The sequence below is a fragment of the Carya illinoinensis genome, chromosome 5, assembly GCF_018687715.1.
Source record: "Carya illinoinensis cultivar Pawnee chromosome 5, C.illinoinensisPawnee_v1, whole genome shotgun sequence".
Taxonomy (NCBI): domain Eukaryota; kingdom Viridiplantae; phylum Streptophyta; class Magnoliopsida; order Fagales; family Juglandaceae; genus Carya; species Carya illinoinensis.
In genome coordinates this window covers 35,898,186-35,925,167 of record NC_056756.1, presented here as the reverse complement: position 1 = coordinate 35,925,167, position 26,982 = coordinate 35,898,186, and the positions used below count along the sequence as shown (strand labels likewise).

General features: G+C 36.2%; 1 protein-coding gene across 1 annotated transcript; it reads left to right on the top strand.

The window, feature by feature from the left end:
- Window positions 1-4,477: 4,477 nt before the first annotated feature.
- Window positions 4,478-25,209, top strand: LOC122309175 (phosphoglucomutase, cytoplasmic). The gene is made up of 18 exons (XM_043122549.1): window positions 4,478-4,708; window positions 5,424-5,505; window positions 11,572-11,627; window positions 12,669-12,782; window positions 12,904-12,966; window positions 14,832-14,951; window positions 15,075-15,175; window positions 15,524-15,583; window positions 16,395-16,494; window positions 16,594-16,751; window positions 16,855-16,950; window positions 18,137-18,200; window positions 18,283-18,364; window positions 18,469-18,644; window positions 18,717-18,793; window positions 24,008-24,140; window positions 24,747-24,863; window positions 24,944-25,209. The coding sequence occupies exons 1-18, from the start codon at window positions 4,628-4,630 to the stop codon at window positions 25,013-25,015; spliced, it is 1,752 nt and encodes a 583-aa protein (XP_042978483.1). The 5' UTR covers window positions 4,478-4,627; the 3' UTR covers window positions 25,016-25,209.
- Window positions 25,210-26,982: the final 1,773 nt, after the last annotated feature.

The following is a 26,982-nucleotide window of genomic DNA, read 5'->3' as shown; positions in this document are numbered from 1 at the left end:
TGTGAACCATGCCAAAAATTAGGAGGGATAACTAAAAGGAACATGATGCCTCTACACCCAGTCCTAGTGTTAGAAATTTTTGATTGCTGGGGTCTGGACTTTATGGGGCCTTTTCCCCATCTTTTGGGCATGCATATATTTTGATAGCTGTAGACTATGTTTCTAAGTAGGTAGAGGCCATACCTAGTAAAAGGAATGATCACCAAGTGGTGCTTAAGTTCATAAATGATAACATAGTGTCTAGATTTGGTATGTCTAAAGCTATATTCAGTGATAATGGAACACATTTCGGCAATAAACTAATGAAATCCCTTCTAAAAAAATATGGCATTCAGCACACGATATCCACTCCATACCACCCACAAACAAATGGCCAAGTTGAACTAGCAAATAGGGAGATCAAGCATATCCTTGAGAAAACAGTGAACCCCACTACGAAGGATTGGTCTTTGAGGTTAATTAATGCCTTGTGGGCTTATAAAATTGCATACAAGACCATTCTTGGTATGTCTCCCTATAGGTTAGTTTATGGTAAAGCCTGCCACCTCCCTATGGAACTAGAACATAAAGCTTATTGGGTAGTGAAAAAATTCAATTTTGATATGGAAAAGGCTGGATCTTTAAAAAGATTACAAATATCTGAGTTGGAAGAATTGAAAAGAGATGCTTATGAAAATTCCAAGTTAACTAAAACACACATGAAAGTATTACATGATAAAAGCATACTCAGGAAAACATTTGAACCAAATCAGCAAGTCTTACTGTATAACTCTAGGCTTCATTTATTCCCTAGTAAGTTGAGATCTCGTTGGATTGAGCCTTAACTAATCAAAACAGTTTTTCATCATGGTGCCACTGAAATCATGAACTCATAAAATGGAAATACATTCAAAGTTAATGGCCAGAGACTTAAGCCATTTTTGGGACACTTTTCATCATATATGTCCACCATCCCATTGTAGGAACCCACTGAGACTGTAGAATGTGAAGCATAATTTCAATTGAGCAGTTTGTTTTATTTTTATTTTATTTACAGCATTTTCTCCCTTCTTCTGCACTCATTGACTTGTTTTGTAGAATCTGTTATTTTTATTTTCTTTTCTTTGAGTCCCGTACTGCCCAAAAAGTCTTAGAGTCTACATCTTAGGTAATATCTTCCCAGTTCTGTTCCTTTTTTTTTTTCTCCTCACTTGAATTGGTACACACATTGAGGACAACGTTCATTGTTAGTTGGGGGCGCAAATAAGTATATATACATGCATGATGACATTAAAAATTGATTTTCAGAGATTTGAACATATTTTAGAAGTATCAATTTGGAAAGGAAGTGTTAGGATCATGGGTACTTTGATGCTGGATTAGTTAAGGAAATAACTTTACTGAGAAGCTCATGGAATAAATTGACACTTGAGTAAAGGAAATAGTCAAAAACTTTGTTGACTATCAAACTACCACTTTTACAATCTAGGATACTCGAGAAGCAATCTGTTCCATGGAGATCACTTGATGTTACATCTGACTAGGTCTTAATGAATCACTTCTTAATGGTTTAGAAAGAAACATAGATAAAAGAGAGGTAAAGGTCTCAGGAAAAAAAGAATCCTTTAGGTAATCTGGTGGTAAGGGCAAACCTGTGAAAGTGTGGGTAGGCACACATTCATAAGTCTGATTCTCTCTAGAAAACCAAGAGGTGTGGCAACCTAGCGGTAAGAGCTTATTTGTGAAAGTGTGGGTAGACGCACATTCAGAGGTCTGACTCCCCCTAGGAAACCCAAAAGGAAAAAAAAAAAAACCCTTTTAAACCATGATATTGGTGTTGAATTGAAGTGATGAGCAGATGTAATATGGAAAGTGGCCTGCTGGAAGATGGTATGCAGCCCTAGTAACCTAGTCACACACTATCACAATTTGAGGAAAACACCTGTATTGTCTGTTTCCTATAAGCAAGTGACTGGGTATTGTATGAATTTTTGAGATAAGCTACATTCTGAATTGAGAAAGTGAGATAACCTATGTTCCTGACAAACCCTTAATTGGCAGAACTCTGAACAATAGTTCAAATAATGAAAGAAAGGAGGAATTTTTTCCACATCATTTGCTAGAAGCTAGCAAAGAGCTAGTTGGTGTGTGCGATAGAGTGACAATAATGTATTAAATAAACATAAAAAATGGAATCTTGGATTAAAAAATATGTTACATGCTTGTTTAATACATTAGAATAGAAGTAAGGAAGTTTGGGTCATGACTAAAATAACATGCGGTATATGTTCAAGTTAAGACACATGACAACATGTGCTTAAAAGAAAAAAAATCCCAAGTGTTTCCCTAATGCCTCTTGACCTCTCATTCTCTTTTCTGTTTCACTTCTAGCCCTAGCCTCCGGTGATGAACCGCACAGAATAGGAGAGGATAACTGCCCACTAATGGAAGATTCAGGAGAGGAAGTGGAGGAAATGCACGATAAGAATGGGGAGAAGGGGAAGACAGGGGATCCATCATTATTTTTTTGGAGAGAAGTTTTCATTTTTGAAGCTATTTGGAGAGTTTTTCCATTATGTTTTTCCAGAGAATAAATACTATGTCTACTATCTCTTGTTTGTTCTGTGTGGTGAAAATATTTACTATGTGCGAGTAAATCTATAAACCTAGGCTCGGGTATCCTTCAGTTGGGTTGTGTTTTTTAGGGTTTGAAGTCTTTCCTTATGTTTAGAAAACAGTATCCAATAAAGTTTCTACCATTCATGTTATGATGTTGTTCCAGATTTAGCTTACTAACCTTTGATTTACCATTGATTGAAAGGGCATGATGAATCCTTGGGGTCGGTAAGAATCTAGTTTCTATTAGTACATTTTATGGTCGTTTGGTATTAATTTGATGGAAGATATTTTAGAAATTATTTTTTTGTGTGCATGAATCGTCTATCTCATCAAAACACTTGTTTTCTTGACCGACAGGTGTTTGAAGAAAGTGTGAAGCTCTAAACTCTTGAGAATTCAATCTGTAAAAGGGTACCTGCAGCCTAGGTGTTTGAGAAAAGTTGTTTTAGACGTTAAAAACTGGTTTGCAATTCTATTTGGTGAAGATAACTAACTTAAACATTTTGCTTATCAAATACTGTATGAGACCTAGCAAGAAGAGATACGTGGATTCAATTGGTAGAAAATAGTTTTAAGAAGAGTTTCAATATTTTCATTCTTTGATCTTTGCGATTTCCCCTCCACTCACGCTATGATTTTAAGCAATAAAAACATTCTCGCTTTGCAAGTTCTAAATAATTCAATTTGGTTCTTCAAAGCTTTAATAACTGTGAATTCGACCTTAGGACTCTCCCTAAAAATAACCTCACACCTTTTACATTTGGGAGGCATTAAAATAGGAGAGACAACCATCACCAACAATGTGCCAGTATTATTGGAAAAAAAATGGGTGCTATTCCATCTGGGCTTGGGGCCTTGGTAGGATGCATCTGGTCAAGTGTAGCTTTCACTTCTTCTCTCTTGAAACAGTGTTGGTGAAAGTACCAAGTGTATATATAGACTAGGAGGACATACTCTAGAGATTCATGTAACATAATTTTTTAATTTAAATATTTTCTACAATTTGGAATGAAATAAATATACTATATAGATTCTACTGGATCAAATGTTAATCGTAAGCAATGTGAACTCCTAAATTTAATGTAATGGGATTCACTATTCGAATTGTAGAGAGCGTTTAAATTAATGAAAGGTAAAAAATCCCGATCCATCACCCTACCTATTTTTAGTAATAAAATATTTTTTTTACTGAAGTATTATAGGATAAATGTGTTAAATATACTTTTATCCAAAGTACATATAAATTATTCCTACAAAAAATTGTATAGTACCAATTAATATAAATGGTAATTGATTCAATGTGAATTAGATGAGTCGAATTAGGTAATATAAATTTAATTAGCGAGCTCAGAAATTCATTTAATCACTTGAATTTTACATAACACCACAAATTGCTAAGTCCCAATTATTACAACAAACTTTGGACTGAAAAAGAAAGGTAATCTAAAGAGATGTCTCTAATAAAGTTTTAATAATTTTATTTAAATATCTTTTCACCAAAAATTATCTATATAATATAATTTGATTTGAAAGTTAAGTTTTAAAAATTTAAAATTTAAAAAGTTCAAAATATAATAATACAGTTGAAGAGGGCTACAATCATAAATAAATTATATAAAAATAAATTTATAAATTGATATTATTTTATATAATTTATCATAGTTAATTTATAATAAAAATAATGACGTGATCATATTAATTTTTGAAATTATTTTATATAGAGTAGAATATTTTTCTTTTGGACAAAATTTCATGGGCGGTCCAAACGAATCACGATACGTATCGTGCGGTTTAAAAACTGCTCAGTAAACATGGCAAAAACGTCATCTCCCCAATATTCGTTTCGTATCCTTCCATATCTTCCTCTCAAGCTGACACACACACTCACACTCGTCCCTCCTCGTTTGGCCAGCTTGCTTTGCCACGTTATAAATAACACCCTCACCCCACCAATCCAAAACCAGTGAGCTCTCGTTCTTTGTCAACCTTCTGTCAGAGCGTGCGTTCGAGCGTGTTCTAAAAGCTAAAAATGGTGGTGTTCAAGGTTGCTCGAGTGGAGACCACGCCTATCGATGGCCAGAAGCCCGGCACATCTGGTCTACGCAAGAAGGTTCGATTTCCGTTCTTACAATTCGACGGAATTTCCGATTGGATCTATTACATTTAATAGATCAATTTGTACTTTTGAATTGAGACTCTGCCAATCTGATCCGTTTTTGATCGAGTCGCTCAATTGAGATGCAGCTTCTGATTTTTTACTTCCGAAAAACTTGTTTTCTTGTTTGTTGAGATTCACATCTAACCAGATATTGTTCATGGTCATAGGAAATGGTGGTAGAAATTATTTGGATCAGTTCCGTTTACCCATAGCATGTATCAATGCAAAGCAAGCTTTGAAATTTCTGCCTTCGCATTTGATGTATTGATAAATGCATCTTGATTTCTCTATTTCGTTTCAGATTGAAGGCCGTTTCTTCTTTGATCCCTTACTAAGTTGCTGTGTATTTATTGATTGATTTGTATATTTCTGAATATGTTTGGATGGATGGGCTCTGTTATCGTCTTTTTCCGTAGTATGTGGATCTAATGCATGGTAGTTTGATACATCGTGTCGTTAAGATCTAGAACTTCAATTTTTTTGTTTTTGCTCTTAATTCTCGGCTGTTCAAACGAAGAAAGTAGTTACTAACGCCCTATTTTATTGAACGCAACGAGATGGGAGATTGTATGCCAGAAAATATTTATTTATTTTCCAAGAGTTTTCGGACCTATTTGCTTAATTCAACTTTGTTAACATGAGCGTTATTGTCGGTGACCTTTTTCAGGTGAAAGTTTTCGTACAACCTAATTATTTGGAAAATTTTGTTCAGTCAACATTCAATGCCCTTACTCCAGAAAAGGTTAGAGGTAAGTGTTCCATCTGATATGGGTGGCTTGGGTCTATGTTTTATGAGACTGTTCTGTTACATGTGGAATTATTAAAGAGGAAAATGAAAGGTTATGTTGCATATGGAGTTTTCGCATCTCCATGTACAAGGAAAGTTTAAAATATACTTTCAATAAGAACGGTTTTTAAGGCCTATTTTTTATATTGGCCATAAGGTGAGTCTAGAAGACAAAGCATTTTGAAGTACAACCTGGGATATACATACGTCCTGAGTGATGAGACTAACTCATATTACAAGTTTGCATGTACCAAAGGCGTTATAAAGATGCGATGACTTCCTTTTAAGGTGGTGAACCAACTTGGTTGCTTTTGTTCCAAGCAAAAATTGGTTTATCCCATTAAAGAATAAATAATCTTTGTCATATTATCCTGTTTTCTTGGGTTATAAGGATCTACTTGATAGAACTGCCTGAAAATGCTTTATTTCAAAGAATCTGCAATTTCAATAACAACTGATTTAAAAATAACCACGAGAAAAATCTGCTGATTTTCTGAGTGTTTTTCTGACATTGGTCTGAAAGTGCTATCTGAAGGCTGACTTAACAAATAATAAGAAACTATTGTTTGCTGGGGTTGTGTTATGTTTTATTTTTTTGGGCAAGTAATGCTAGATATAAGCGTAGGACTGGCAAGCTCCATGCAAGTCATTTGAAAAAAAGTGTGACCCATCATAAAAAGCAAGTTTTTTCATATGGGTCCACTTTTTTTCAAAAGGCTTGTAAGGGGCATGCATGCCTTGGGCTTGCACATTATCTTTTTTGGCATTCTTAATTGGAAAAATATAGTTGCAAGCACAATTGTGCACTAACCTGTGCACCAATGTGACGTGATTGGTAAAAAAGTAGATTTTATTGAAAACAGTGTTAATTTAAATTTTAAGTATTAATGAATCAGTATTAGTACACAGATTAGTACGTGACTGTGCTTGTATATAGCAAAACTCTTCTTAATTTATGGCCCTAACGAGAATCACTACTATGAAATACTAATTATTATTTATTTATCACTATTGTTTTATGTTCTTCTTATAATTGTATCATTCCTTGAATATTTCTTATTATTATTATTATTATTTTAAATTCCCCTTTTAAGTAGCATGCAAGAACAGAACGAAAAAGTCTAGCAATTAAAATCTAATACATATGCAACGTTTAGATTACATAAATAAAGTAGTATAGTTATGAACAATGTACGTATTTAATAGTGGTTAACATGCCACAAAAGGATTGCACTATCTTATAATGAACGATAATCTTCTCTTTATAATTTATATTAGAACTTATTTATTTTATTGGCACTGGGTGTCTAGGAACACCATCCTGACTAAAGATTAGAATTTATTTACTAACTCCTTGATTTATGATAATTACTTGTCAAATGAACTGTTTACTTTCATAATCATTAAACCATGTATCCTCCCTATCATGTACTCAAATAATGAATGACCATGGCAGCAATGACAGTGATTTTTGCTTTGCAAATAGATAAGATGGCATTGTCCTAAAATTCACCATCTATTGTTCCACACTCCAGAAGTGAGCTTAATCAAGCTCTTCTGTTATGAGTAAGAGTAATAAAAATTTGTTTTGTCATTGTTGCTCAATGGTAAAAGTTTTGGGTGGTGTCTCTCCTTTTTTCAAATGGCAAGTGCCTTTCATTATTATGGTAGTACCTCGAATTGTGTATAGGAAGGCGATGAAGGGGGATCTCACATTGTTTGGGAGGGAGAGATTCAAGCCTTTTATAATGATCTTTACGGCTTCAATTGTAACATTGACTAGTCATTCTGGAGTATGGGCCTAGATATGGCTGGGGTCTTTTATGAATCCTTACAAATGGTATTTGACCCAAACCAAACAAGAAGTGTGGGACTTGAGCTGTGTTATCTATATGATGGAATGGTTTGATGAGTGATGAGGATGCTGGGGATTTAAAGAGAGAGGATCCTTGAATATTTCTTCTTATTATTATTATTATTTTAAATTCCCCTTTTAAGTAGCATGCAAGAACAGAACGAAAAAGTCTAGCAATTAAAATCTAATACATATGCAACGTTTAGATTACATAAATAAAGTAGTATAGTTATGAACAATGTACGTATTTAATAGTGGTTAACATGCCACAAAAGGATTGCACTATCTTATAATGAACGATAATCTTCTCTTTATAATTTATATTAGAACTTATTTATTTTATTGGCACTGGGTGTCTAGGAACACCATCCTGACTAAAGATTAGAATTTATTTACTAACTCCTTGATTTATGATAATTACTTGTCAAATGAACTGTTTACTTTCATAATCATTAAACCATGTATCCTCCCTATCATGTACTCAAATAATGAATGACCATGGCAGCAATGACAGTGATTTTTGCTTTGCAAATAGATAAGATGGCATTGTCCTAAAATTCACCATCTATTGTTCCACACTTCAGAAGTGAGCTTAATCAAGCTCTTCTGTTATGAGTAAGAGTAATAAAAATTTGTTTTGTCATTGTTGCTCAATGGTAAAAGTTTTGGGTGGTGTCTCTCCTTTTTTCAAATGGCAAGTGCCTTTCATTATTATGGTAGTACCTCGAATTGTGTATAGGAAGGCGATGAAGGGGGATCTCACATTGTTTGGGAGGGAGAGATTCAAGCCTTTTATAATGATCTTTACGGCTTCAATTGTAACATTGACTAGTCATTCTGGAGTATGGGCCTAGATATGGCTGGGGTCTTTTATGAATCCTTACAAATGGTATTTGACCCAAACCAAACAAGAAGTGTGGGACTTGAGCTGTGTTATCTATATGATGGAATGGTTTGATGAGTGATGAGGATGCTGGGGATTTAAAGAGAGAGATTATAATACTTTGGACTGTGTATATGAAAGTGGTGAATGAGATCCCACTCTGCTTAAGAAAGATAAGTTTAAGCCCTTTATAATGATTCCAGTGGGATACTATTGTAACATTCAGTAGTCCTTTTCAAGAAAAGATGCAGATATGACTTGTTCTTTCCTTGGGTCATTACAATTAGGTATCTAGTATCAATGGAAGGCTCTTTGTATACCCCTTGTGTACTCGGGCCTTGCCTTTTTATGATTTAATATATTTCCTTTTACTTATCAAAAAAGAAAGTATCAATGGAAGAGTATTTTCCTACAAAAATACATAAATCCAGGTGTGAATGCACATAACTATCCATGCATGATCAACACAAAATAAGATGACAAACCCTGTGGTGGTTTTGGAAAGTTAGCATAACGATTATGGATGGCAATTAGAAAATGTTTGTATCATTTATCAAATATATATATATATATATATGAGAAATGCTTTAGCCACAAATAAATCCTACAAAAGTAAAACCATTAATTGAGGTGGCTTGATGTGATACGTTAGATTATAAAGTTACTTTTATTGTAAAGTAGATCTAACATATCATATGAAGTCATGCCAGCCTGTGGGTTTACTTTTTTGGGATTTCTTTGTGGCTGCAGCACTTATATATATATATGTTAAGAGGAACATACCTTTGAATTTCTATCTTACCACCAATCTCGCTTTACATGATGCATCTTATTTTTTAGCATAGACCTATCATGGTTCCTAGCATTATTCCTATTGAAGTACATAACATTTATTTTTCAAATTGTATAGTTAAAATGAGTATTGGGTTGACTACATGGTGTACTTCATCCATTCAAACATTAAAAATATATATATATATATATATATGGAAGTAAGAGTTGAAATCCACAATACTCTAGGTCGAATCCCCTAGGATGGTTTAGGGATAGATTGGATGCCCCTTTTTTGTACCAATCTGTACAGAACAAAAAGAAAAAAGCTGAGACTAAATGCCGAAATGAACTTATGTAGACCACATACCTAATTGAACTTATGGTGACACTAGCTTATACAAAACAATAAAAGTAAGTACAGACTGCATACCTAGTCGAACTTTTGTGGTGGCACTAGGTTATATAGGATGCAAAACAAGTATAATTAAAATAAAAAAAAAGCTGTATAATGAGGATAGAAAGATACCTACCTTGGTCAAGTGGTAAGGGTCTTGGTCTTGGTGACATGTTCTCTTTAGGTCTAAGGTTCAAACCTTTGGTTGCAAAAAATTTCTAGGGGCCACTCCCATTGGTGAAAAGCCAATTATTTACTTGGTTTGTGTGATGGGGATGTGTCACACAGGTTCAGGGTTTAACTCAGTAAAAGACATATTGTGTTTGCACGGTATCCGGGATTCCTTGTCATTGAAAATATGACAACAATAAAAACTTATTCTCAATTACCATCAAGAGAAAATCTTAGGTTTCATTGACTCCGATATAGTGTTGGTGAAAGTACCAAGTGTACTAAAGTGCAAATGCCGTCTAGAGCCTAGGCACAAAGTGCAAGGCACAAATGTGTGCATAATTGAATAAAGCACACATGCAGCAGCCCCCCTCTAGGGATTAGGAATGCTACTAACGTTTTGAAGATTTTCAAATGAGCCATATAAAATAGAATTTAAACCAAGCTTCATTAAATAAAAGAGAGTCATAGGCATCACTTATTAAAATTTTTCTAAGTCTTTTGCGAAATCACAAAATCACTTATCAATTGTCTTGAACATAAAATAAAATCTTCATGAATGGTTGCCTCTTTTCCCTTAGCCATGTCTTTTTTAGAAGCATCATCCTCACAGTCCTTCATCTGGGACAGCTAACACTTGAAAATAAAACATGAGTTCAATACTCGGTAAGCAACTACATCAAACTACCTAGGATGCAGCGGCAGCGAAGTTAGGGCAGCTTGCAATGTGTTCTGGTATAACCTGGACAGTCAGTGAGCTGGTGAGTTATTGATGGTGTACTGTCATAATATGGGGGAGAAAACTAAGTTTCTTGAACCCTTGAGTTAACTAGAGTGGTTAGCAGCATTTTGGGAGAATCTCCTTCAAGATTTGTTTAGAAAAGCTCGAGAATAGGCGGCATAAAGCTGGGTATGGTTTTCTGGTGTATGGCAGAGTGTGTGTTGGGAAAAGCTTGGGTTCTCCCCTGGTTTGAGGCTAGTTCGAGTGGTTGGCTTAAATTGTAAGGGCCTTGGTATTGAGGGTATGTTCCCCTCCATGTCTCAGGTTCGAGCTCTTGGGCACAAAAAAGTTTTCGGGATCACATCCCATTGGTGAAAAGTCAATGATTTACTTCACCCGTGTAGTGTGGGCGCATTATATGGGTTTGGGGTTTAACCGAGTAAAAGATAATATGTCGCGTTTACATAGTCCCCAGGATTCCTCATTATAAAAATAAAACATAATGGGAGCTGGGTCACCTAGGACAGAATCCTAGAGGGGAAGAGGTTACCTAATGGGTCGGTGAGCAGACGCTTCTAGTGCTACTTGACTTTTCTTAATTAGATTAGAATTCGTAGTCCACTTAGGGGTTAGGCCAAGGCAGTTCCTCGTACTTTGTTGGGCCTAAAACAAAGATCCTTAATTCATCCTGTCATCCCTATCTTTGCACGGCTCACCCCTCGAGGTTTGTCACTCGTATTTCATCCTGCCAAAGTTTTGCTAGTGCTCTGGGCATTGAAAAGATGGTCCAACTCTGCTGACAATATTGATTAGAATGCTTCCATACCTGAGATTCTTTAAGTTAAAAAGCTTTAGCTATCCTCTAAAGTGCACTAGAACTAAAACAAGTCAATGGATGGGGCGCAACTCAACCGAATCAAGACTAAATCTTAACTGTTTGGTTGAATTCAAAAGGAAGCAATCTTCAATTATTCTATATGGTGTAATAACATGGGTTATCTATCCATCTGGCTCCCTCATTTTTTAAGTTTTCTTTGCCTTCAGCAATACAATGTTGTAATGTCCTTTGTTCTTGTAGTGGCCACCAATATCCCCTGTCAAATGACATCATTGTATAGTTGCAACAGTTCAACAATCTTTCCTTTTAAATGAGATTTTATCCACTAATACAATGCTATTTCATTTGTTTCTAATCTAATTCTATGTTTTGCTATGCTATCCTTCATCTAGGTGCTACACTTGTTGTCTCTGGTGATGGCCGCTACTACTCAAAAGATGCTATTCAGGTACATTATAAATCAACTGATTCTGAATGTGCTTGGTACATCTGAATTTTACACATGCATGCATACATAGAGAAGATAGAAGATGCCCTATTTTCACATGATCTGCTAAGTGAGAGTATGGAATTTTGTTCTGGAAGAAAATGAGAACTTGGTTCTGGTTCTTTGATCCTAGATCTCAAAAGAAGGTTATTTTGGAACAGTCTGATAAAAAGAGAGTTTATATCACCGTTCTCCCATGGAACTAAAAATTGTTTAAATTAAATCTGTTGGCAGTTAGTCAAATTTATGTTAAATGTTTAATATCTTGTTTTGTCTTTCCACCAAAATTTATTATGTTAATTATGACTTATTTTATTATTTCTAGTCGTTAAGAATCATGGTGGAAATTATGACTCCATGCTTCAATATATTTTGTAGTAGACACTGCTGTTTGTGCTCCTGTGAATATGGATTTTTCCTGAGTCACTGAACTAATCTCTTACTGTGCACTGAATTCACATTTTTTAAATCTAGGGCAGCTTGAAATAATTTATTCACCTATGGCATTTTGTGTATGATATTTAGGGTTGTATTGTTTTCTCCTTAGCAGGATATAGAAATATTGGTAATTCAGTGGTATAAGAGTATATCACTGGGATTTTGGAGGATGTCTCGAGCCAGTATAATGCCTTGCTGCAAGCCTAAATAACAGCCCATGATGCAGATTGGCTAAACCACGGGTCCATGACAAAGAGGAAATAATATTTAATTAGGGATGATCTAGGTCAATGATATTCTAATTTTGCGGTCCAAGGTTATTGCTTGCATTGCTCTTCACTAGGACTTGAATCCTTGCTTGGTGAATTGGGCTTGGTGAGATCCGTGGTTGCATTAAGTGCATCAATCATCTGAACCATCCCAATTACAGATCCTTGGAGAACTGGCATTGTTCTTTTGGTGCTTACTGCTTTTTAAGTTTGATTTAGTTTGCTCAGATCTTGTCTATGGTGCTTAATGACATTATCCCATCATCTACTTCTAATCTTTATTATAAATTGGCAGATCATTATTAAGATGGCTGCTGCAAATGGAGTAAGGCGCATCTGGGTTGGTCAAAATGGATTGCTTTCGACCCCTGCTGTATCGGCAGTTATTCGTGAAAGAGTTGGAATAGATGTAAGTTTTTTGCTTGAATGGATATATATATCCTTTTTCTCGATCTCAAATTTATTTGCAGAACTGCATTGTTCATTGGAAAACAGTGGAGTAACTTTCTAATTATAACATTTGATAACAGGGATCCAGGGCATCAGGAGGATTTATATTGACTGCAAGTCACAATCCAGGTGGTCCTCATGAGGTAGGGTCAATCTCTTTATATTATCTTGTTATATTTGGATATGGTTTAGATTAATGGTTATTCCCTTGCCTTTCTATGTGTTCTGCATTAAGAGAAGTGACAATGTGGATTTGACTGCTCAAAGGTCTTGATGGCTTTAAATATTGGAATAGTGAGCATAGGTTCTCTTTCCAATTTGTTATCCATCTCTTGTCGCTTGTCTGAGATGACCTTTAGCTTGACTACTTTTATATTGGTACAGTGCACTTCCTGTGTCTAATGAGTGATTTTTGCATATGAGTATCTGTATTGACAACAATTGCTCTTGTTGGTTGCCCATTGGCCTCTGTTTGATGTTTTGACCTTTTCTGTGGATCTCTGTCCTTTCTCATCCCCACCCATCCCCCTCCCTTTTTTTTTTTTTTTTTTTTTTTAATGAATAAGAAATTTTATTCAGACAAGCAGCAAGGCAAAGGCAAGTACACAGGAAGTATACAAAAGCTGAACCTAGTTACAAGTCAGAAAATAGCTAGAAAAAGCAACAAGGAAATCATGTACACTAGTTCCACTAAACACAATAGCCGAAGCCCATTGAAATAAGGTATTAAAGAAAAAATGTCTAAGTTCAGCTACTGAGCGTTCCTTATCTTCAAAGCATCGGCCATTCCTCTCATCCCAAATACACCACATAAGGCATAAAGGGATCATATTCCAAACAGCAGCAATTTGTAAATTACCCCTTAAACCTCTCCAAAAGATCCACCACCCTCCTAGGTGTCACCCAAGCCATTCCGCTTCTATTAAACACTTCATGCCATAATACCCTAGTCACCTCACAATGTAATAATAAATGATCCACCTATTCACCAGCTTTCTTACATAAGAAGCACCACTCCAAAACAATTAATCCACCCATCTTGAGATTGTCCAAAATGAAAATCTTCCCTAAAGCAGCAGACCAACAAAAGAACGCTACATTTGAAGGCACCTTACTCTTCCAAACACTCTTCCAAGGAAAGGAGTGTACCCCATTCAGCCTAGACAGCAACTTGTACAAAGAACGAACTGAAAATTTCTTATTACCAGCGTGCCTCCTGACCATCTTATCACTCGCATCCCGCCCAAGCTGTGCAAACAATTCAGAAACAGCCTCAATTTTCCAGTCATTAACTGCTCTAGAAACTAGAACATTCCAATGGGAAGAACCCCTAGAAGAGTCCAAAATCTCAGCCACCGAAGCATCTGGATATTGAGAAATACGGAAGAGATCTGGAAAAACAGTGCAAAGAACCCTACCACCACCACGCCATGGATCATGCCAAAAAAGAACTCTGGAACCATCCAACCAAAAAAAAAAAAAAAAAGCCCATCTCTGAACTATAAATTTATATAAATATTATTTTTGCTCACTATCATCTTGAGTGTCTCAATTAATTCCACCTGTTATATGTGATGCATTCCCCTTTTAGCATGTGTATCAATATGTGTTTGACTCAAATCTTCTATTTCTTACTCTTGTTACCCTTCTCTGTGTGTTGTGTGACCAAAGGTCAAAATCCTCAGATTTCATTGGGTGAGCTATATTATTATCTGTCTTCGTGGAATAGCACATTCCTAGAAAATGCTAAAGTTGAGAATTTTCATACAATCCTTAGAACTGAACTATATACTAAGCAAGATGCATTTACTAAACATTGATGCATCAAACATATCTATTGGAAGAGCAAACTATGTTACATGCAGAAAGTCAAATTAGATTAAGAACAAACATTTGTATATGCTAAATGAAAATTGAAAATGTTCCTTCTTTTTTTCCCCCTATTTGGATGCTCCTTTTGAAACTTCAGTTAAGTATAGACTCTACTCGTTCTCTTGTTTGATTGCAGGATTTTGGGATTAAGTATAATATGGAAAATGGTGGACCTGCTCCAGAGGGAATCACCGATAAGATCTATGAGAACACAAAAGCAATAAAGGAGTACTTCAATGCAGAAAATCTACCTGATGTATTTCTTGCTTCCTGTGCTGCACGAGTTTCCTTTTTACTCCCCCTGTGATGTTGTTATTAGACTGTCATATGTAGTTTCAGTTATCATGTTTTTATCTGACATTTCAAAATATGCATATAGGTGGATATCTCTACAGTAGGTGTAACCAGCTTCCAGGGGCCTGAGGGACAATTTGATGTTGAGGTTTTTGATTCAGCAAATGATTATTTAAAATTGATGAAGTAAGTTTTCCCTACGGGATCTCCATTTCTCTCCTATATTTGCATGAGCAACACAGATGGCAATGGGTTATTCCATTCATTGTAGTCTTATTAAATAATGCTTCTTGTTCCAAATGCTGTATCATGCAGTGCCTTCTAAAGGGCACTATTCCTCAGGAAATTTGCTTTCATGGTAGTAGGGTTTGTTATGTTTTGTCAGTTTTTTTGGTTACCGTAGGAATGTTAAAGCCATTTGCCCTTGCTTAAGAATCTTTTAATCATTATTCTTGCTGTCTTTGATCTCTGCACACAGTTTCATATTTCTGTTTCTTGAAAACAATGTTCAATTGTTATTTCTCAAATTTTCAGGTCCATTTTTGATTTCGACTCAATCAGGAAGCTACTCTCATCTTCAAAGTTCACATTTTGGTATGTTGAAAGCTACTGATCTACATATTTGTGCAGAGCATTATCTTTTTATCAAATATACATGCATGCATGCATACTATGTGTGGGTATGAGTATAACATCAGATATGTAACTGTATTATTCTGTGTGTGTGTGTGGGGGTGTATAGATACACATATGCAAGCATATTTGAATGTATTTATGCATATTTCTATGGATAATTTGAGAAAGAGGCATATTATAGTATTTGAGTAGTGTAGAAAAAATATTGATCATTTTTGTATTGTGAGCTGGCTAGGAGCTTCTAGGCAATGATATATAGCACTTTGGATTGATGGGTTATGCCCGAAAGGGAGGTAGAGTTGGTTGCACTTATGGTGGAATCCTTGTGGTGGTCACAAGATTCAGATGTTTGAAGGACGGTCCTTATGTGCTTAACAATGTGTTGCATTTGGCAAGAACACAATGCCCAAAGTTTTGAAGGCCGTGAGAGAATTGTGCCAGAATTAAAAGCCATAATATTCAACAATTTGTATGCTTGGATTATTGCTCACAATTCCCAGTTCTCCAGCTAATGAGACTTTAGGGATTTTGCACTTTTTCTTCATCTTGCTAGTTGGGTGTATCCCTTTGTATACTTCAGCTCTATTTGGATGCTAAGAGTATCTTAGATCATTTGTAATAGTAGTGAATAGTTTGTGATTAGTAGTGAAGTAGTCTGAGAATATCTGTTTCTTGGGATCTGCCCCTCGCTCCTTTAATAAAATTTGCATTACATATAAAACAAGCTCTGGTAAATTGTATGACTTATATCTCTTTTTTATGTTGAAAGTTATGATGCACTACATGGAGTCGCTGGAGCTTATGCAAAACGTATTTTTGTGGAAGAGCTTGGTGCACAAGAAAGCTCATTACTGAACTGCATGCCCAAGGTCTTCCTGGAACTTTCTTTCATTTTTTGACAAAACTGTTTTCCCTTTATCCTAACATATTTACCATTTGCTGATTCATGTGCAATTTAATGCAAACAGGAAGATTTTGGTGGAGGGCATCCAGATCCTAATCTCACTTATGCAAAGGAGTTGGTTGCTCGAATGGGACTGGGAAAATCTAATCCTCAAGACGAACCCCCAGAATTTGGCGCAGCTGCTGATGGTGATGCAGATCGTAACATGATTCTCGGAAAAAGGTAGGATCGGCAACATTTGTCTTCTATTTTTCCCCTCATTTGTTGGAGTAGATCTTTTGTTTTGTTTACAACAAGCAATTGGCAACTTTTATTGTCTTTTTAGGTTCTTTGTTACTCCGTCGGATTCTGTTGCCATCATTGCTGCAAATGCAGTTGACGCCATACCCTACTTCTCTGCTGGTCTAAAGGGAGTTGCCAGGTTCTATATTGCGTTGTTTGACTTCTACTGTATCCAAGTGTGTGTGCATATAGGGGTGGTGTTATATGTTACTTCTTGTTTGAGCAGTACACGTCAATTTGTGCCCATGGAAACTAAATCAGGTGCTGATGTGCGAGATGTGCGAGATGCACGTAAATCCATAGCATAACTGCTGTGAAGAGATTTTTTTCTTTTTTTGAATAAGAATTTAAACATTAATGCGATGGACTAGTTTCAGAGTCCATTTTTCCATACAATTTATACACACACGCCCACACATATATGTATATATGTGTATATAGCATCAAGATTCCTGAGCATAACATATTAGTACGCGTTTGCTTGTTGATTGTATCTAGAGCTGAAGTGTTTTTTGTAAAATTTATATTTGAACTTCTTGAAATTTCTCAAATCTTGACAATGGAGATATAGATACGAATCAGTTTCAGGTTATTATTTCTTTTGAAGTAAGGTTGATCACTCTTTATATCCAAATTATGCTGAAAATGCCCCAATCCAGCATTGCAAAGTTATTAACCTCTAAATATTAATTTGATGGACTAGTTTCAGAGTCTTGTCTCCTAACATATTAGTAGCATCAAGATTCTTGAGCATAAACCCCGAGGGGTAGCTCAATTGGTCAGGCCTTGGGTTTGCTCCCCAATGGTCACTAGTTCGAGTCCCCTCAGGGCCACTAGAGGATTTACCTGGTCGTTAACTTCAGGGCCCCTTGGGATTAGTTGAGGTGCGCGTAAGCTGGCCCAGACACCCAAGGTTATCAAAAAAAAAAAAAAGATTCTTGAGCATAACATATATTTTAAAATCCAGTTGCTAGCTTAAATTTTCATCATGGATATTAGAAGGATCTCTAATGTACCAAAAAGGTATACTCTACTTGAAACATATTGTATAACGTGGGATTGAGCTACTTTCTTCCTTTTGTAATGTATATGAACCATACCATTAAGAGTACTTGCAATTTTTTTTTTTTTTTTTTAATTAAATTCAATATAGAGCTACACTATCTTTTAAGGTTGATATTACTGTCTTGGAGATCTTCACCCTTTGCACTTTTCACTAATTTATGCAAAGCAATCCAATGGTGCTTTGAGGTGCCATTTATGCATACTTATTGTTCAGTTAATATATTAAAACTAATATCATCTTTTGATTTTGCCTCGTGTAGGAGCATGCCAACTTCAGCTGCCCTTGATGTTGTAGCTAAACATTTGAATTTAAAATTTTTCGAGGTACACTTCGGCACAGTTTTAAGGTTGAATTTCTTCATCCTTTGCTGTTGATCTTGAGTATTATTTTTCCATTAATTGATAGGTACCGACTGGCTGGAAATTCTTTGGCAATCTAATGGATGCTGGGTTATGCTCAGTTTGTGGGGAAGAAAGTTTTGGAACCGGTTAGTATTTGGCATTTCCTTTATCTAGTCAATTATTAATATTTGGGACTTTTAGAAACTTAATACAATGTTGTTGCATTATCTTTTGTTTCTTCTGTTGACAGGCTCAGACCATATACGTGAAAAGGACGGAATCTGGGCTGTTTTGGCTTGGCTCTCCATTCTTGCTCACAAAAATAAGGAGAATCTTGGTGGTGAAAAGCTTGTGACTGTTGAAGATATAGTGCGCCAGCATTGGGCTACTTATGGTCGCCACTATTACACTCGATATGACTATGAGGTGGGTTCTGTCCTATTTTAGCCATACAAAATCTTGGGTTTATTTCTAACTAGTTTAAATTGTTTCTTGAAGAACGTGGATGCAGGTGCGGCCAAGGAACTAATGGCATGTTTGGTCAAACTGCAATCTTCCCTTTCAGAAGTTAATGAGTATGTTCATTTTGATACTTTAAAAACTTTATTTCTGAGATTGCACATGCTTCTCTAATGGTTACATCAAGTAGTGATAACACTATTTTAGCCCGGAAAGGGGGATGCTGATGTGGTCTCAGTGCTTTTATCATTTTCAGAATCATGAACTCATAGTCAATCTCTATGGTTGCTGCATGTGAAGTATTTATGTATTCAAAATTGGTGCCTAGGGGTGAAAAACCGACTATACGGTTCGGTTTATTAGAGAAACCGAAACCGACCGGCTGACCTTACAAAGGCATAGAAACCGGCCGAAACCGACCATATAAGGGGGTAAAACCGGCCGGACCGCTTGCTGGCCGGTTCATGGTCGGTTGGTCGGTTCTATGCGGTTTGGGCCGGACCTTTTGGGCCTTTTTAAAGCCCAATTCATCCTCTTTTTGGGCTCAATTCAGTAGTTAAGATCATCAACATTTGTGGGCTTTTATTTGCTGAAATTTTAAAATTAAATTTAAATATTCAATTTCATTTTTATTTTAATGTCATTTATACTACTAGTAACTAATAACTAACTACTAATACTACTTATATACTTACTACTTAACTAAAAGCAAATAAATAAAAAACTCCACTAAATGTTTAATACACATTACAAACAAAACCAAATTGTCTTAAGCAAATAAGCAACAATTGTTCCAAATATAGATTCCAAATTGTCTTAAAATAAGAGAGCAATCTTCATTCTTCAAGTCTTCAAGATTCCAAATAGATGTCCAATGCAGTATTCGACTCTTCAGTCATCAATAGTTGTGATGCACGATGCTCCTAACTCTATATAGAAAAACATCAAATAATCAATATTAATAAATTATGGTAATGAAAAAGAATTTAAATTAAATTATAAAAGCAAATGAATATGTAAATACTAAATTGAATGAGAAAAACATTACTAGATTCTACTACAAAGCTTTCAACATTATCTATGGCCTCTCGAATATCAATTGGGGTTGATGGATGTCGCAACCAATTCTGAGTACAAATAAGTGCCTCAACAGTTCTCGGAGCCAATGAACTCCGGAAAGGATCAAGTACACGACCTCCCGTACTAAATGCTGATTCTGATGCAACCGTGGAAACAGGCATCGGCAATAAGTCTCGTGCAATCCTCGCAAGAATAGGATAATTAGGCTCATTAACTTTCCACCAGTTCAACAAGTCAAAAGATTGGATGAATGCCTCACAACCATCTGAAAAATACCGGTCAATCTCTGTTTTGGCAGATGTAGATCCAGAGGCACTCGATGCTAGCAACCACTCAGCAAAAAATTGTGACTCATGATTGTCTTCACTAACTTTTGTGGATGTAGATGGCAGAGGGGAAACATGTTCAGTCGAGTTAACCGAGCTAGAACTGAAAGCATCATTATACTCCGCATACAAATCTGATAATAACTGTCTCACATTCAACACCAACTCCTCAGCCCGACACTCATCATGAATTTTTTTCAGGTGGAAAGTAAGAAGCCCCAACTTACCACGTGGATCAAGCACAACTGCAATCAACAACATCAAGTTCATCCTATCCAATGAACCCCAATATTTATCATATTTAATTCTCATGCTCACGGCCATATTCATCAAACAATTATTATCACTTTCACTCAGCCTAACCAACTCTTTTTGAAGCATACAAATCTCCAAAAAACTGGTATTTTCCGTGACATACAAAGACCCAGAAAATCTACAAGTGGCATCATAAAACATTTTCAAAAATTTTACAAATACCCGCACTGTCTCCCACTCCTCAGCTCTAGGAGGTCCAATGTTTCCATCTTTAAAGTAAGAGAGAAAATTGTGATCCTCACTCTCCATCCGCCTGAAAGCCTTCTCAAATTTTTCAGCCGCCTCCAACATTATGTAAGTTGAATTCCATCGGGTTTGTACATCAAGGGACAACATTTTTTTACCATCAATTTTCTTCTTTTCTGCACATCTCTTAAACTTCTCTAACCTTGCAGGGAAGGAGCGCACATATCTAACCGCATTTCTAACCATCGTAATGACGTCATTACACTCCTTAAGACCCTCATTCACGACAAGGTTTAGAATATGAGCACAACATCTCATGTGCATATACTTTCCCCCCAACACATTCCCCGTCAAAAAATGCCTCAAATATAAAATTGCAGTATCATTTGAGCTAGCATTATCAACAGTAACAGTAAATATCTTATCAATACCCCAATGAAGAAGACATGATTCAATATATTTTCCAATAGTATCCCCTCGATGATTAGGGATTAAACAAAAATTAATGATTTTCTTTTGCAATTTCCAATCATTATCAATGAAATGAGCAGTTAGGCACATATAATTCAGATTTTATACCGATGTCCACGTATCAGTAGTTAATGAAATCCTCATTCCCCCATCCTTAAACAACTTCTTAAGTTTGGCCTTTTCAGATGAAAAAAGTTTCATATAATCTCTTGCAACCGTTACTCGACATGGCACCTTAAATCTAGGTTCAAGCAACCAAACAATCTTCTTAAACCCTTGCCCTTCAACAAATCTAAATGGTAATTCATCAATAATTACCATCTCTGCAAGTGCCAACCTCACAGCCTCTTCACTATATTTATGGGTAACAAGATTCCTTATGACACTCTCACTCTCTCCAACCCCCTCTGAAGTTGCTTCACCTACTAGTGTTTTTTGGTATTTATCCAATGGCCCACGTTTATGAGGATTCTTGGGACATTAAGGTAGATGGTTTTGCATGGTTGAAGTTCCATTCCTCTTAGAGTGGCAAACATATAATTTGCCACAATAATTACACTTGGCCTTAGGATCATCTACCGCACAACTCTCAACTTTTGTAAAATGGTCCCAAACAATTGACGGATCTTTTCCCTTCCGTTTCTTAGGACGTGGACAATTACTACTATTAGGGCCACTTTGGGGTCTTGGTGTTTGGGTCTCTTCCAAATTAACTGTTTGGGAGTTCGAATCAAGATCAATTGGACTTGAAGAAGAATCCATCTACCATATGAAAAATCATATACATCACGTCATCGTCGTCATGACTCATTACACAACAATTAAAACAAACCAAAAAAAAAAAACCAACACAATTTGTCAATTACACAGCAGCTAGTTTGCAACATGGCAAACATCACAAGTCTAAGACTCTAATCTATATTTTGGATCACTCATCAGTCATCAACCTCACTGGCTCACAGATTTTTTTTTGATAAATAACCTCACTGGCTCACATTCCACAATATTAAAAATTTAATTCACAACCAAACCATTTGATTTTAATCTAACAGGAATACAGAATACTCACAGTGAATTTAGATTCAATAAGTCTCGGATTAGGCTTCACAGTGCTACTACGTGGATTCAAAACTTCAATATCCCTGTCCAGTGTCCATACACAATACACAATACACAATTAATTATTTAGATAACAAATGTTTCAAATAATATGATAATAAATTAAAAAGAATGCCAAACCGTCCACTGTCCAGTGCAAATTAAAATGTTAGAATTATAATTTTATATAAACACAAATTATAATGAGTAGTTATAATAAATAGAAATTAAAATACTCTGTTAAATTGGACTACAAAATATAAAATAGAAAAACTAAAATTAAAATAAAGAATAAAAGGTAATCTTACCGTGGGGGTGAGCGGCGAGCCGATGAGGTGCGGCGGTGCACTCCGTGAGGTAGGGCTGTACAGGAACGTGAGCCGTGAGGTGTGCCGCTCGTCGCTGGAGAGTGAGACTGTGAGAGTGAGTCGGCCGGTTCAGTGACTGTGAGGGTGAGGGTGACTGCGTGAGCGAGAGGCGGCTGGAACAATGGAAAGGGAAGAAGAATTTCAAGTGAGGGTCGAGACTCGAGAGACTGAGAGAGTCTGAAAGCAAAAGGGTTAAGTTCTTAACCCTAGATTGAAACGGCACTGTTTGGCTTAGGCCAAATGGCGCCGTTTCATTAGGTGATGCTTTTAATAAACGGGTTTTGAACGGCGCCGTTCCACTTAAATGAGTGAAACGGCGCCGTTTAGATAAGTATATTTTTAAAAAAAATATAAATATAAATAGTCGGCCGGTTCAGCGGTTTTTAGGGGGGTGAACCGCTGCCGAACCGACCGACATAGGTTTTACATAAGTAGCACCGACGGCCGACCGGTTCCTTGCCGGTTTCGGCTGGTTCCGTGCGGTGGCGGTCGGCGGCGTCGGTTCCTGTACAGCCCTATTGGTGCCTGCTTTTAGATACTAAACTACATGATGTTAAGTATTTTAGATTCCAGCTGGTCTAAGCTGCAGTTCACTTGGCTAAAGGTTTTCATAACCTGTGCGTAGAAGATAGCCTAACAAGAGTCCCGTGTGGTTTTGTTGTTTGTTTACTGAGAAATATTACAAGGAAGCCTTGCAGCACATACCTCTACCCAACCAACATGTGATTTGTCATTTTTGCCCTTCTATTTAACCACACATTTAAGCATTAAGATAGAAGGACAAAAATGACAAATCACATATTAGATAGGTGGAGGTGTGTGGTGTAAGGCTTCCATTTAGAATTTCTCTTTAATAGTTTGTTTTTTCGTTTTGTTTCTGGCTCAAGCCATATGCCCCTCTTGTTACAGGTCAGTTTTTAAATTGAATGTTTCATTGTTAATGACCCCTTCTTTTCTCTTACATGTAAATATCTCCCATTCATCATTGGCTGTGCTGATGTTTCTTGAGTCCACTTCTGATCTTTGTATAGAGATGTGTGCTGATTTTGAGACTACACAATTGTTTTATGTGGGCTGTGCTCTGAAGAGTATTGGCCTACCGGCTTGAATACTGTACATACGAGCTAGAATGTTGTCACGACACTTGGTAAACTGGTGACACATTTTTCTTATATTTACAGTCTCAGTCCAAAGAACAACCTCGGAAAATCATTCCATTGATATTAGTGGTCATACAGTTGACTGAAACTTTGGCATAGATTTCTGTTAAAACTATATTGTTTAGGTTCAAGATTTCAGTTAAAAATGAACGGTGAAACTTTTGTAGGACAATGAATCTGCAGTAATTATATATGGTTAACGTGTACACATCCATTTCATTCTCGACCTTGAATTAAGTATTATTTTTGGGGATAATATCCTAAAGTTATTCATCTTAAAAGGTTCATGCTTCCTGTTGAAGATTATTTACTGTTCGTTCATATAGGATTGTCAAAGGAACGCACTCAGATGTGTCAAAAGTTGTCCATGCTGATGAATTTGAATATAAAGATCCAGTTGATGGCTCCATTTCTAAGCACCAGGGCATTCGATATTTATTCGAGGATGGATCCCGATTGGTAACTTGACTCATACTGCTACCATTTATAATTCTATTTTTTTTAATTACATGGATTCCCACCAAGGTAGGGTTGTTTGGGACCTATCCTTGCAGAGTAAACTTTGGATATGTGACCCTATTTACCAGAATCGTGCATTCAGTAGTCCAGGAAAACTCCAAGTGCCAAACCTAACCCCAAATTTCTGAGTTTACAACTCATCCCGAGCCTGCCCTTTGAGCACTAAGTTGCACCCTGACGGATTCTGTTCGTTGTTTATTACCTGACCAGAAGAAACATTTTAATTACTAGCTGTGGTAAACATTGCGTTGAGTTTTTAGGGGTGCATTTACCTATAAAAAAAATTACAGGGGTGCATTGGCTGACGGACTTCCACTATTGGCTTTCAAAATATTTTTAGGAAATCGAGATGGTCTTTTCTTGTAAATAAATAATAGTTTACTTGGATCACAGGTCTTTGTTAGTTGATATCTTGTTTCTTATAGACACTATTGCACTGTAGCTCTCTAAACGTATTCGTTCTTGTCTTGATCAAAGCAATGGTGGAAATAGTTGCAATGTTGCTTACAACACTAATTCATGCTTTACCTTCCTATGCACATGCAGGTTTTCCGCCTTTCAGGCACTGGCTCGGAGGGTGCAACAATCCGTCTTTACATTGAGCAATATGAGAAGGATCCAGCAAAAATCAACCGAGATTCGCAAGAAGCACTTGCTCCTCTTGTGAGATATCCCTAATCCATACCTGATTATCCTATGTCCTGTACTATTATTTGCGCTGACCTTAATCCATGCAATTACAGGTTGAAGTTGCACTGAAGCTTTCCAAGCTGCAGGAATTCACTGGCCGAACTGCACCTACTGTTATTACATAGATGCACTTTGACTCAGTGCCATTGTAAGTTTGTTTGTTGTCTTGAAAACGAAAGAGTGGCTGTCCTGTCTCGGTGCAGTTCCCTTTACAATTCGAAAACTTCTCTGGAACTCTCATACTAGTTGTGGATGATGTACTGAAAATACTATGCAATATCTTTTTTGATCCTTAAAATAATATATGAACGTTCTATTACATTGTCCCCATCTAAATATTTCGAGCTTTACATTTCTACAAGTTTTGGTGACTCGGTATTATTTTTTTTCTTTTCTATTTTTTTTTTGGGGGTGGGGGTTGATGTGAATCATTTTTAATAGTTTGGGTTCTTGGAATGTCAAGGAGCTTTCCTGGGCCTATCGAGCTAGAGGTTGAGGTTGGAGAGAGAGAGAGAGAGATTGATATTTTTTGGAACGCAAAAGTTGTGGATTTTTTTTTTTTTTTTTTAATAACAAAAGATCTCTATAGATAGATAATCTTGTACCCTAAAATAACAAAGGTTGAGGATGGAATGCAAACACAAGTCCATTTGCTTGACTAATAAGAGGCACAACCTTATCAAAGAAATAAAGCACAAAATGTGGACAGGGAATCATGACGACTCTCTTCACGCCAGAAGATTCTTTGTCCCTACGATGGTTTCTCGACTTCATTTCAAGAGCACTTCCTATGATGTTCATTCAATATAGACACAGAGAGAGCTCTCAAAGGTCGAAGTTGAACCACTTTAGCCTACCGCTAATGCGTGGTCCATTCCTTGGTTCAACCCTTAAATCAAACCTTACTTCTAACGACAATTTAGCGCGGTCCTCCTCAAAAATTTGGTGTTTCGTACTTACATTTGGACCAGAGAAAATATATTTGCAACCGTGAAATGTGCAACGGTCACGTAATCATTTTGAAAAAATTGAATAAAATATATAGAATTCACATGAAAAAAATTAATATTTTAATAGTAGACCTTACTATTTTTTAAAGCAATTACGCGGTAGTTGCACACTTCAAGGTTGTATGTAGAATTTCTCTTTTAACAATAAAAGTTTAAGACAAAATAAGGTGGGATGTATCCCTTGGGTTTGGACATTTTATAAAGAGCTGTGTTAGGCTGTCGCTTAGCAATGATTGCTGGGTGTGCATTTTTTTGTTGTTATTTTTGTTTTCATATTTTTTAATATATTTAAATATTTTTAAAATATAAAAAATACACTAATATATTAAAAATTATTTTTTTAATCATTAAATAATTTTTATTTGTTCTGCCGAGCGGTCAAATGGAGTGGTAACAAATGGGTGGCATAGTAGATTTTTTCTTTTATACATTGGCTCATCCTTTAAAAATTTTTCAAACTGGTCTTTTAGGTTAGGCTGATATTTCATATTGGATCCTCCCATCAAATCTGATTTGTTAGTTCAGTGTTGGAAAATGCTATCGTGGCACATAATTGTAACTTCATAGCCAATTAGAATTGAATGTGTAATATTGATACACAATCAGCTTATAAAAAAGATTAGAAAATACACTATCAATACAAAAATTAAGAAAAAGAAAAGGGGCAGGGGCGTGGCCTGGCTGGCCACTACTTTGAGTTGTCCGATTGCCTAGGAGATGGTCCTTGTGTTGAGAAACAATAACACCACGGCACACCCACAAACAATGATAATGAGACAGACAGTGAAATAATAAATGTAGAAACAATTACAAACAATCACATGACACAATATTTACTTGGTTTGGCAAAGTGCCTACATTCACAAAGCTACATGAGGTTTTATTCAGAGGAGATCTACAACACAGTGAGTTACAAGAGTTTCCATCTATTCACAATCTCAACTCTCTCTCACTCTCTCTCTAGGGCCTTTGTCTCTAAAAGATGCTCAAACAATGTCGTTTGTTCTCTCTTTGTTCTCAATATATTGCTCATTCAACAAATAACATAACATATATATACTCATGGTTGAGCAGAGTGTCGA